Source organism: Ascidiella aspersa, chromosome 1 (assembly GCF_963924565.1).
Source record: "Ascidiella aspersa chromosome 1, kaAscAspe10.2, whole genome shotgun sequence".
NCBI classification, from domain to species: domain Eukaryota; kingdom Metazoa; phylum Chordata; class Ascidiacea; order Phlebobranchia; family Ascidiidae; genus Ascidiella; species Ascidiella aspersa.
This window is the reverse complement of record NC_139447.1, coordinates 24,367,662-24,381,209: the sequence shown is the minus strand read 5'-3', so window position 1 is coordinate 24,381,209 and position 13,548 is coordinate 24,367,662. Positions and strand designations below refer to the sequence as shown.

Sequence of the window (13,548 nt, the reverse complement as noted above, 5' to 3'; positions counted from 1 at the left end):
ATAACTTGAAAATAACGTTTATCGGTAATTGGTCTTTAATTCGCGCTTTAGGTTTAGTTTAAGCTATCGTTTTGTACTTAGCGTAGCATAGAGGAAAATTTAATTTATATACTATTCATTTTTCAACTTTAGAAATACATTTTGTTTGAAACTGAACTGCGATAAAGTTTAATCTGGGCCTAGAAAACGTTACGACTTTAAAGTAAACGTGTATAACAAAATTGGTTGTAGTTCTCCGACAAAACCAGTACGATTTGACTACATTACCCTTTAAGGCTACCTTTGCGTAAGCATATTTGCACATCTGAAATACATATAAACTGAAAATAGTAATAAAAGAACAGTATAAAGTGGCGATAATTAATTTATCAGTCACGTAATTAAGGACTTCAGTTTACCAAGAAAAACTGTCGTCATAAAATAAAAAGTCTTACGAATCCTGCTGTTCTCGGTCCAAATGTGTAATTAAAATGGATTGTAAATACATTCAAGAAAAATGGCGCCAACGTTTTTTTTTTATATATAAACCTTATATTAAAATATATATATATATTCATTTGGGCCTTCATGGACCTCTTAAACCGTGTCTACGTATTCCCAAGGTATATGATTTAAAATATTTTATTTGACGTGTTTCGTTTAAAAGCTCATAAATAATTGGATTTTTTTATTATCTGTTAAAAGAAAAACAAGTTTTTCGTTAAACCGCATAACAATTGTAACCGAAAACGCCAGTGTCGAAGTCACTTTCGTTTTCCTTTTTTGAGCCGCGTTACACAATGTAAATAAGTGAAACGTTTTTGCAAAAAAAAATATATGGCTTGAAGATATCCCTGTCTACGCGTATATATCTGAGGAACGGCAGTCGGACATAGTGCACATGTCAGATTCTTTTGATCGCGTTGAGTGCAGCATTTCGCTACAGAGAAAAAATCGACCAGAAGGTTATAATTTAAAAATGGCTTCGATCAGATTCAGACGATCATCGCGTTTACCGCGGTGGGCAGTTGCGACGCTTATTATGCTCGCCGTCGTGACGCTTTACCTAAAGTTCAGCGCCGTGGACCCAGAACTAAACGCCAGACAGAAACTCAAATCTGCTCGAAACGCGACGATAGATATCGACCAACAGTATAATGCCATGGCGGCGCCAATCCTGCCCCGACCCAAGGACTTGAACCCCAACGGAGTCGGAGAAGGAGGCAAACCTGTGCGCCTTATTCTCGATGCTGATGAACAGCGAAAACAGGAGGACAGTATCATCACCTTTGCCGTCAATCAATACGTCAGCGAAAAAATTTCGCTCCATCGGACTTTGCGCGACGTTCGACACGAACAGTAAGATTACAATTAGAAAAAGTAGTTTAAAAGCCAATAAAATCGACGGTTGAATGTAAGAGGTTGACAAAATTATCGAAAGTTAGTGGTTGAAACACATTGCCGTATACCTGTTCGTACAATTATGTTGTGATCTTCAGCGATTGAAGTTGTGGGTGGAATCGCATGGGAAAACTTTTGCCACGCCTTAGATTTTCTAGCCATAGCTAAAATCATCTCCAAAAACTTGAATCTTCTGTCGTCGTTAGGAAAGTATTTCGTAATCTATTTAGACAAGTTTTTAAGGCTTAATATGACCTTTAAACATTATGTTTGGTATTTTTTAACATAGGCCTAGGTATCAAACGTTATTACGAATATAATGATTAGGTTTCGATTTGAAATGTTTTAAAGCCAATAAAAAATATGTTGAAAGGACTTTGGAAGAGTATGCGGCATAGGCTGGCTGTTGTAAATATTGCAAACAAGACCTTTTCGTCTATCTCGCGATAAATAAATTTCTTCAGTCATACTGCGACAATCACTTCTGCCTTAATACGTCTTTAGAGGCGTAATTTTATCGCGTTTCGATATGATTATTCTGCTTATAATTGCTTCAGAAAGTTTTGTTGATATAATGTACCACTTGAAAAAATAAATGGTTCTATTTAACTTTCCTGTGTTATTTCAAATCCAGTTTGTTTTAAACGACATTTTTTGCAACATCGGCTTCACCAACCATGTTTTAAACAGATGCAAACACCGGTCCCCGTACGACTACCGTCGAATGCCAACTACCAGTGTTGTTATCGCTTTCTTCAACGAGGGCTGGAGCACTCTGATCCGTACAATTTACAGCGTGCTGCACACGTCGCCGTCTTTTCTTTTAACTGAGATCATATTGGTAGACGACTTTAGCGACAAGCGTAAGAACCTATTTTGATACATCGTTGATTCACGTTTTCGGTTTAAAAATCTTTACAACTTAATTGTCTAGTAGTTTTAGATATAAAGATTAAAGCACAAAATATATTTAATTATTTTTAATATGGGCATTTATTTTAAATATTAACAAATCTTTACTTTAGACGAAAATTTGGGGCTCAAAATAAAATATGAATCTATTTTGAACTGTTTAATAGTTTTGTAGGCCGAGATCTCTACACACGACTGCTAAAAAAAAAATTTGCAGCCTACCTAAAGCAAAAGCTGGAAGACTATCTGAAAAACTTGGAGCGAGTTCGTCTGGTGAGAACCACCAAGCGCGAAGGTTTGATCAGAGCGAGATTACTGGGAGCTTCACAGGCTAGAGGTGTGTGACTAACATAGCTTTGGTCAAGTAGGTAAGGACCAAACATAACTACCTATGACCCGCCTTTGTTGTTGCATAAAATAAGAGACTGGCAACCTTAGTAACATATCATAAAGATTGTGAATGGGTCGTTACTCATGCGCCGAGTTTCTTATTCGTTTAGCATTCTTTTACTTGCTTCGAGAACATTCTAGACCAGACGTTACGAAAGTGTAGCGAGTTGCTTGTTGCTTTAAAAAGCGGACTTGTCTTATATTGCGTCCTGGTTCTTAATAACAGTCCATTAAATTGCTATGTTTGCTTTCCGGGAGCAACCGCAAAATCCACTGCCTTTTTAAATTTATTAAATTCCCAAACGCCAGACGCTTAAATTTTGCACTTTCTTGCTAGCCGCAAACTCGAAACGTGCCTTCTCTCGGCTAAGTGTTAATATAATTGTGAAATAAATTTCACATCGTTTCTCTTGTGCCTCGAACGAGTCAGTTAGATATGTGGAATAACTGTAGACGAGGTGCGTGGCGACATATAGATTGCACAACGTGGCTGGCGAAAAGTTGTAAAAGTTACGTCAGAAACAACACGTTGCGTCGGAGTCATTTTTATATGAGGTACACCTTAAATCGTATTCAAAATTTGGTTGCCAAACTCAAATGAAAAAAAAAACGAAGAACACGCATAAGGGTAATGATTCCTAATGCTTTTTGGTGCGTAGAGTTTCTGCGTCCTACTTCGTTATCTTTAAAACTATGGTTAACATCAAATGTGACAATATGACACAAATAACACTCTTTTCGGCGACAACGTACGTTTTGGGTGTTTACTATGTCGCATTCTACAGGTACGTTTCTGCCGGTTGACGATCTTTTAGATTACTTAGAAAGACGTGCATTATATAAATTGTTTAAATTTGCACCCTATTGTCTAGATCAGTGCTTCTTAAACTTTTTTAGTTTTGTTCACCCCTAGCATCGATCTCCAGATTTCATTCACCCTTGTCTCATGATATGATAAAACTATCTCGTCTATATATAACAGCACAAATCGACTTAGGTTGTTTCGATTTTTGTTAAGATCAACTCCAGCTAAGTTTTACCATTGTAAGTCAACACTTTCTCGAGTCCAGAAATATAAAGCAACAAAAGCACAAAACAAAGTCACCAAATTGTTGTACTTATACAAGGTTACGTTTTGTTACGTTTGAGAAATACGTGCCATATCCACGACTGTTTGCAGCAGCGGCACCCTTTGTAATTTTCCTATGACTTGCCCTCCTACGAAAACAATTCGGAATTTTTAATTAAATATCACTGAGACAACAATTGAAAATACTGAAGTTTGTTGTCGGTCGCGCGCAGCACGAAAAAAAATTGGATTTAATTGGTTGAATTGGCGCTAAACTGTAAAATCAGGGGGCTTTTCGCAAAGCATTTCGTCCCCCTGTTGCTAGCCTGTTATCCAATTATATAAAATATGGATAAAAAATAGTTCAAACGGTGGATGATGACTTTTGTCGTTTATCTATAACTTAGACAAATTGTAATTAAATAGGGCCGTTCTACATTCGATGATATGAAAATATGCAATGGCACTCAAAGAGACTTCGTGCTAAATAAAGTCAAGAAGATTCGCAAATTTTTTTAGGCAGTTTTAATGTTAAAGTTTGCAAAAACAGAGTTTGTACAGCGCTGTAAGAGTGGTGTACAACCAAAACGAAAACGATACCATTAGAATCATAAAAAAACAAATTTAATTATTTAACCTCCCTACGAATTGCTTGGAGCCCCCCTAGAAACCCTTTTTAAACCAGCAATTCAGCATCTTTCATGGCTTAAGTATTTTTTGAAAATAAATACAACGTCTCGCCTAAAAGTATTGTTAAATATAAGCAACTAACTCAAAACGCGAAAAATGAGAACATTTGGACATTTTTAAACGTCCTCGGAGGACCATTTACTTTTCTCAAGAAAAGGGGAACTTTCGTTCACCCTTATTCACCCCATTTGGTTGGTTCACCCCTGTAAAAATTTTATTCACCCTGGGGTGAACCATTCACCACTTTAAGAAACACTGGTCTAGATCAGTGATTCTTAACCTTTTTTCTACCGCCATGTTTCGATTGCATATTGGTGAGACAACATGGAAAAACAAAAGCTGTAAGGCTGCACGGAAACCAGCACGTAAAAATGTTACCCGAAGCGCACAAAACTGAACACTGCGGTAATCGTATTTTAAAAGTGTGACCACACACAATGCAAAGGCTAAATACTGCAAATAACATTACGCATTTGCACAAAAAGTCTTTTCGTAACAAGTAACAAATATAATCCAAAAACCGAGAAAAATATAGTAGCCCAAAAGTTCGCAAATCAAAATCTTTTTTTTTTTCGGTTACTTATTTCTAACACATGTTGCTTGTTTTACAGGCGAAGTTCTAACATTTCTTGATTGCCACTGCGAGTGCGTGGATGGCTGGTTGGAACCGCAACTTGAGCGTATTATGCAAGATGAAACGGTGATCACTATGCCTGTCATTGACAACATCCACTACGACACTTTTGAGTAAGTGCTTTGGGTTTTTGTATGTAATCATAATCAATATATTTCACGTTTTATTTTAAATAATGTTTTATATTTAAAATTGTTTTAATAGGTTATTTCGAAAGAGGCAAACTGCCTTTTAGTGAGGTTTTTCTTTTTTGTGTGTGTTTTTTGTCCGTTTTGCTTTATTTTGAAAATTTATAATTATTGTTTGACTGCCAAAAACGTCAAAATTTTGCGAAATCGCATCGCAAGGCAAAACCTATTGACACAACAGAACCCAAGTGGATTTCTTCACAGCGACCGCTTAGCATTAATCTTAACGAGAACTTTGCTAAACCTTTAACTATACCTGAGGAATCTGTATCGCATAATCGTGAGAAAAACCAGCGCTTTAACCGTGATCCTCGAGAACAGAATCGTTCAAGTGGGCTTTAAGCGATTCCATGAGCTAAACCGACAATGGAAAAGCGAAGCCGCTCGTTGTCACGACCGAAATGTAGAGCGATTGTCAAGCATTTATAAGGATGAAAATGATCCTAAAAGTATCGATATTTTATTTGGCAGTCGGGCAAATCAACAGTCCATTATCGGGGCCGCGCGAAAGAAAAGTGTTCCGCAAATTATTGAAAAGGGTTTCTGTGTTTATAACGAATGTTTTATTTTTATTTCACCTCTTTAACTTTTCTCCTATATTCATATCATGCTCCACTGGAATCCATTTTATATCCCTTCTAAAATATCATTTTCGATCTATTATAGCCACGTTTCACTTACATAACCAATTTTGCCACTGGGGTATCCATTTGCTACGGTAGCACTCGCCTGAAAAATCTTAGCGCCTTTACCGTCCACCATAGCCAATTGCTATTTCCCTCCACAGGTACCAATTTGCAGGCGACGAGCCTCAGATCGGTGGCTTCGACTGGCGCCTCGTTTACACGTGGCACGTAATTCCCGACCACGAGCGCAAACGTCGCACCTCACCTGTGGATCCCATCCGAGCGCCCACCATGGCCGGCGGCCTCTTTGCAGTCAAGAAGAGCTTCTTCGCTAAAATCGGGACATACGACGCCGGCATGGAGATCTGGGGCGGAGAGAACCTCGAACTTTCGTTTCGGGTGAGTTTTTCGGTAAATTGTAAGGTTTACATTTTTCGGCGAGCTAGCGATAGAGATGGCTTTGTAAGGCATATCAATAAACTCACCCCAAATTAATACAATCCGTCTAATCCAGTGGTTCTCAACCTTTTTTTCACTGCGTACCACCTCCAGCTTCTATATTCTATATTCTTGTTGCGTTCCAACAAATTGTCGAAAAACTCAACTTTACTCAAAATGTATATAGAATTATTAACAGGGTGGATTAGCTAATTAGTTAGCCCGGAAATTTCTAAACAAATGCGGCCAAGTACTCTAAAAAAGTTTCCCTTTTTTAACTTGCAAGATACTGGTAGTCAAGTTTTGTGATTGTTTGTTGTTTTGCTATGATGTCATAAAAGAAATTTGCATAGATGTTCGGAAAGATAATAGTTCCTATCGTTAAAGAAGCATAAAATATTTAACTGTACAATCATTATAACGAATGTATAGTTTATTACAATAAAAAAATGCTTAACCTTTTGGTAAAACTGGAATTTTACTTAATAACATAATGCGTATAGCGTACCACCCAAAATGACTTCGCGTACCATAGGTTGAGAACCACTGGTCTAATCCAATATATGTAGTAGCCTGCAAAGACCATAATGTACTACCGTATTCAAAGATATCGTACAAATGAACCTAAAACATTTTGGTGACCATCGACGTAACTATATCATATATAATTATTACGTTACCACACAAACAGCTAATCGTTTTGGTTATGCTGTCAAGCTTTAAGAAAACCAATGTTTTCGTTTTGGCATGTGCTGACCAAGCCAAAACATTTGGCTAACACATTAGTCTGGAGTAGAAAAATTTTCGCCTATGATGGGTACATGGCTACTTCTATATGCTTTATATCCCAATTAAACGTTTACAGACGTGGATGTGTGGCGGAAAGCTGGAGACAATCCCTTGTTCCCACGTTGGTCACGTCTATCCTAAACAGTCGCCCTACCCTAGGCCAAACTTTCTTAGCAACACGCTGAGGGCCGCAGAAGTGTGGATGGACGACTACAAGCGACATTTCTACATTAGAAATCCCCACGCAAAAAACGTACGGTGATTTAATGCTTAGGAAATAAAGCAAAAATAAAAACATACCAAGTGCTTTTACTTATGAGTCAACTTTTATACATTTTATATAAAAATATTACTAATATTTGCTGCGTTACGGTATTTTACTAAAGTAATACGAAAGTAGAAGATAACCCATTTAAAATACACACACTTTACTTTTTTTATATTCGGGACAAAAATATTTGCGTATAGAACATTTTAATATTTATTTACACATTTTGTTACGTCTAACTACATCCCTAAACTATTTTTCACATATTCAGCTATATCCATTTAAATCACACTGTCTCTTTTACAAGCAACATATACATTATACACACATAATATAGCGTTTTTCTGCAGGAGGACTACGGCGACGTTTCGGATCGCAAGCAACTGCGAGAACGCCTTAAATGCAAGGATTTTAAGTGGTACTTGGAAAACGTTTACCCCGACCTTCACGTGCCAGAGGATCGGCCGGGCTTCTACGGCGCCGTGAGTCGTTCCTTAACTTGCAGTGCGAACATAACCCCAACCCTGATATCTATTTCAAATTGACTTTCATTTAATTGTATTGGACTTGGTAGCTGTCAATCACTCTTATAAGCGTTTTTAAGTGTTTGTTTGGCTTCACAACGTTGTCCAAATATTTATTCGAATGTTACGGATTAAATAAGTTACGCTTTGTGAATAACCTATGAATTTCGTATTTAGTTTCGTAACAGTGGAATGTCGTCTTACTGCCTTGACTACAACCCACCCGAACACACTCCCACCGGAGCAAGAGTGTCCGTTTACCCTTGTCACGGCCAGGGCGGTCACCAGGTAAATCACATTAACTTGCCTTGATTTGTGTATTTTAGACTTTTAGCATTGACAACGGTAGTTTGTTTCCTTATCTTAAAAGTAATCTTCTGCGACTGGTAAAATGAAATCAAACTAGAGTTTTTCTCTACATATTATTTTTATTGTATAGCTCTTTTATTTTTGTATACATCATCACATTAGACGTTATTTGCAAAATAATATTTTTGTCTTTTGTTTATTTACTCGGAAACGTTTAAAAAAATGTTTACACTTACCTACTAGCTTACCTTGTACGCTTTTTTGAACTTCTCAGGCCCTTGACTCCCTAGGGGGCCACAGAACGGTCATTGGGGGGCACGGGTATGACTCTCTATCTAGATTTTCAAAATTTACCAGTTAAGTTAATTTTGTGTTTTTTTATTATGACTGTAAACCTTTCTTGTAACGTTTTGTAACCCATTTTTCTGACATGTATAGTTTGACTCGTCAGTCGGGATGTTTAAACTAGAATATTGGATCCTTTTTATTCGTTTTATCGCGGAAAGTTACGCTTAATTTGTCTTTCGCGAGTGACAAGTTTGGTTAAAGACCTGTCGCTGCGGCGAAACAATTACTGTTTTGCTTCATACGTAACCATGCAGTTCGGCGTCAGCGTTTTTTCGGGCGGCCAATTATTACTTGCCAATACCCTTGCCTAATCATTAAGTGTCAGACAAATGCTGTTAGGCAAGCAACTAATGTGCAATGCCAGGTGCAACGGTTTAGCAATTTATTTTAAGGGCGTTCAGTTGCAAAATAAGCATTCCACCGTAAAACGCATGAAGTCACCACAGGGTAAGTATTCAAGGTCACTTTTAGGCCAACATTCAGCGGTTCATGCGCAGCTTGTCGGTCAATTAGGCTAATAGTAACGCATTAATAAAACGAAAATCGAAACAAATGTAATGACTAACTAAGTTAATTTAAATTAAAATGAATATTTGGTACAATTTTTAAAAGTAAGTCCATTTATTTGTTGATTAATGGCTGTATTTGTTATCAACGTGAAGAAGTAAAATATATAAAATATGTTAAACACAATGCTTGGTATTTTTATAGGTAGGGGGGCACAAGGGTCGATAGCCTTTCAAAGGGGGCCACGAAGCATACATGGTTAAAAAACCACCGACCTAGATAATGGTCTTTGGGTTTCAAGCACTGTAGTTAAGGTTACTCTGGCAAAAGTGATTGGAAAACCATTTAAAGCTTAATAAAGCGATTTCCAACTTTGAATTTAAATTGAAGACAAAATTGTAGTTTTGTTGCACTTCACCAATAGATATAGTCGATAAACATTTAATCTTGGCATTTTAACGTACTGCAAAACAGTAGGGCTGAAATATTTAAAGTAAGATTAGTATGTGAGTTGAGATCATTTGGAAATTAACATTTGAGATACAAAAAATGACACTGTGAAAAAATTTCCGTAATTTTGTCGTTTAAAACTTCTTGCGCATTCTAACAGTTCTTCGAATACACGACGCGAAAAGAAATCCGATTCAACTCGGAAAAAGAGATGTGCATGACTGCTGTGTCGACCGATAATTCAACCACCATGCTCGATTGTTTTCCCGACACAAGGGAGCCGCCGGCCACTCAGCAATGGACTCTAAATAAGGTACCTTTTGCCAGAAATTAATCTTTTTTTAGTGAATGCAAACAAATTTTGCCAGAACTCAGCGGTGTCTAATGCGAAACGAAACAAGGCCAAACTTTAAACTTTATCGAGTATTGTTGGTTGCAAAATGTAATCTTTTTTAGAAGTTCTCTATACTCTAATCGAATAGACTAGAGTAGACAATTTTTATTATAATTTTGCCTTATTTGTAGCTTGTTCTTTGTATTATGTTAAACAATAGTTGGCTGTTTAACTATAGCTTACTAAATTAAAAAATATACATAGAATTTATTATATTTTAAATAAAAACAGATAGAACCACGTCGCAAAGTTGAAACTCATTTATCAACAAATGAGACATATGCTAAGGTCCGCATTCAATACTCCAAGGGTCGTTTAATCTGAAAATAACAGTTTGTTTTATTTAAATTTAACAGGATGGTTCGATCCAGTGCCTGGAGAACAACAAGTGCCTGCAAGCCGGTATGACATTGGATGGCAAGCCTGAATTAACAATGGGTGAATGCAAGCAGAACAACCCCTTGCAGATCTTTTCCTTGACGTAAAATGTCGTTTCTGCCTAAACAATAGAAAATAAAAGAAAAGTAGCTAGATACTTTAATTCAAACTGTATGTTTTAGTGAATCACTTTTAAAGCTCTCTCCCTTTCAAGGTATTGTGAATTTTTGACTAAAACGTGTATCCATGGCCTGAATCAGAGTGCCTCAAACCCAGGTCTGCAGGACACAAGTTAACTTTTTTTAATTTAACGATGAACGGGTATTTACAGTGCTCGCGTACAATCTAAAAAATCAAAAATACCAACCACATTTTACCTGTTGTATATGGCCCTTAAACAACACACAAACGATATTGTTGCCCTAGGCCTAGACCTTGATGCTGGCAATCTTGGACCACACTGGTTAACTCTTGCGTAAATATAGCCGGCCCTTATTGAAAATTTTGTCGGTTTGTTTTAGGATGATAACGCGGTGCATAGATTAAATGGTGACTTTAAGAAAGTTTGTCGCAAAAATAAAATTGCTTACATGTTAGCAGCAGGTGGCCATTGTGGAAACATTCTAAATACGCAAATGAAATCTTTAGTGGAGAGAATTCATACCTCTATTGACGAAATATGGTTTAGTACAGGGTTCAGTATTGCAATTACAACCAATTAAGTCATCACTTCGCTGTTTGACATTAGGACAGATTTGCAGCAAAAGCTGCCTTTACCTTACCTAGAGACTCAGGTATAGTCAGGGTTGCCATACCGTGCTTATTTCTAAGATTTGTCCTTATTTTGGGGTGCAGTGTCTTAGAAAAGACAAATGTGCTTATTTCTAAGAAACGTGCTTATTTTAGAGTTGTGTGCTTATAGTTTGTCTTATTTTAGTTTTTAAAAGCGTTCTTTATCCATTCTTTTAACATTGACGGAGGAGTGAGAATCTTCATTTATTTATATTTACCAAGTTCTTTAAGCCAGATTATAACAACAATGCCTTGCTTAAATTACATAATAACAAAGGATTGTGATTGTTTATTTTAAATCCAAACTGTGCATTTTAGCTCAGGGGTCAGGAACCTTTTTAGCTAAGGGAGCCATATAAGCCCAATATTCATGGTTTTATTTCCATGAGAGCCATATAATAGTTTTTTAACATTTAGTTATAGGTTAGAAAAATAGTACGTTAAGCAAGACCGGTTATTTTGTTCTCATTTAAAGGACAGAACATGCTATGCACCAAGAATGAATTAGCTTAGTTTGCGCAACTTTTTTACGGACTTCCATTGAAAGAATAGGGCCTTTTGGATATTAACATATTCCTTCAAACGGGATAACAGTCTCGAAAAACAAATAGGATTCGCGCGAAGCGCCGAAAATTTGCTAGGCCTATTATGTGTGTTAACAAAATAAAAATAAAGTTAGGAAAGCAGTTATGGCCGCGTGCAGTTTTATTTTAGATCATGCTGAGAAATGATAGCTTAGATTTTTCTGTAAGCCAATTGTTTTATTAAAAGCCATATGCTTTTACTAAAAGAGCCATATATGGTTCGCGAGCCATAGGTTCCCGACGCCTGTTGTACCGTATAGAAGTGTGGTAGCTTACTTTAGCAATCAAGTAAACTTTCAGCTTGACGTGAGGAATAATTTTTGTGTCAGTACAGACAAATGTTATTGAGATAAAGATTCGACATAAGCACATTTTTTGTGATAAATATGAAAATGAATTTTCTAATGTCAAACGAAGTCGTAAGGAAAAGAGCTATACGATCACTGCTGTTATTGTGATAAAGTAACTAAAAAAAATGCTAAAAGCATTACAGTAAAATGCAAAAAAAATTCAAAAAATTTTCGCGCTTTGCTCGAGGCCTATTTGCCTTGCCCTTTAGGTATATTTGCGTTTTTGAGAGAGCTTCTCAGACCAAAAGCGACGTGCGCATGGTAGCTATATCGAAATGGAAATTATTTGTAGCATCAAATTCTCTAAAATTAAAGTTTATTCAACTTAATCCAAATTTTTCGCTGATGCATTCCGTCTTTTATGATAAAATAAATCTATTAAGGCCCGTCAAGAACTTACTGAGTTTGGTTTGGCCCGCGACTGGATAAAGGTTGCCGACCCCTGGTTTAAAAGGTGTACAAGTGCGCTCTGACGCAAAAAAGTTGACAAAGCTTGAATTAAATAAAAGTGGTTAACTTGAAAATTTCAACCAAATAAACGCATTTTTTTCGCGCTTCGCGCAATTACGCTATGTTTTGCGCATACAAAAATATCTGTTTTTCAAGTTTTTATTTTATTTTATAACATTATTCCTGAAAGCTTGGATTTCTCCCCCATAATCCTTAATGTGCCCCGGATTTTTATTGTATTTTTTAATAGAAGGGATTTCAGTGCAGTTATATCGAGGCCAGGAAGATGTGACTTCCTATCAATGGCTGAGTTCTCAAAGCTAAATACAACCTGGATTGATATTTCGTAAAGTTGAAGAAAACTAGATAAATTAGTCCTTGTAATTTGGAATCGATTTAGCGCTTCCGGTAAAGAATGCCTTAATTGGGGTACCGAGACGGGATCAGTGGTCCCTAAACGTCTGGTTTATATAATGAATCAATGATAATAAAATATATAAAAATAAAATAAATGTTTTTGCAATAATATCCTGACATAGGTGAAACCCACGGTTAATTCTGAGAAAAAAGCATAAGTACATTCACAGCAGTTTCATTACAAGGGGAAACTCTTATCAAACTATGTGTTTGTCTGCTGATTTACCAAGACAATAACATTGTTTTGATACACGAAATCGAGGTAGTTCAATGGTTCTCAACCATTCATTGTCCTCTTCCGAGCTCTTAACATTTTATTGCCCTTTGCTCATCTTACAGATAATACATAACGGAACTCTACAGATGAGGTGAAATTTTGAGTTTAATTAATCATTATTTAAACCATTATGCGCTGTCCCCTCCGTAAACAGCCACGTTAGTCTGTTCAAACTTCAAACGTTAAAGTTATTTTTAATTTGTAAGTAATAAATATAGCTTTATAACAGGTATTAGTACCTTTTATCTGTTCTGCTTAGCTTATTCCAAATCACAAGAAAACAACAAACGTTAAATGCCTCTACCGTTTATTAATATCTACAGAATCGACAACTGATAAAAAAAGCTACAGTTTTCACCTAAAACACTAAAAAAGAAAATTGTT

At 36.5% G+C, this 13,548-nt stretch overlaps 1 protein-coding gene across 1 annotated transcript; it reads left to right on the top strand.

Annotated features, from left to right (window-relative positions):
* The first annotated feature begins 958 nt into the window (after positions 1-958).
* LOC146168430 (polypeptide N-acetylgalactosaminyltransferase 4-like) lies at positions 959-10,401 on the top strand. The gene is made up of 10 exons (XM_083386268.1): positions 959-1,338; positions 2,071-2,243; positions 2,510-2,629; positions 5,053-5,188; positions 6,051-6,288; positions 7,193-7,369; positions 7,735-7,866; positions 8,086-8,196; positions 9,683-9,835; positions 10,273-10,401. Exons 1-10 carry the CDS (start codon positions 959-961, stop codon positions 10,399-10,401), a joined length of 1,749 nt encoding a protein of 582 aa, XP_083242394.1.
* Positions 10,402-13,548: the final 3,147 nt, after the last annotated feature.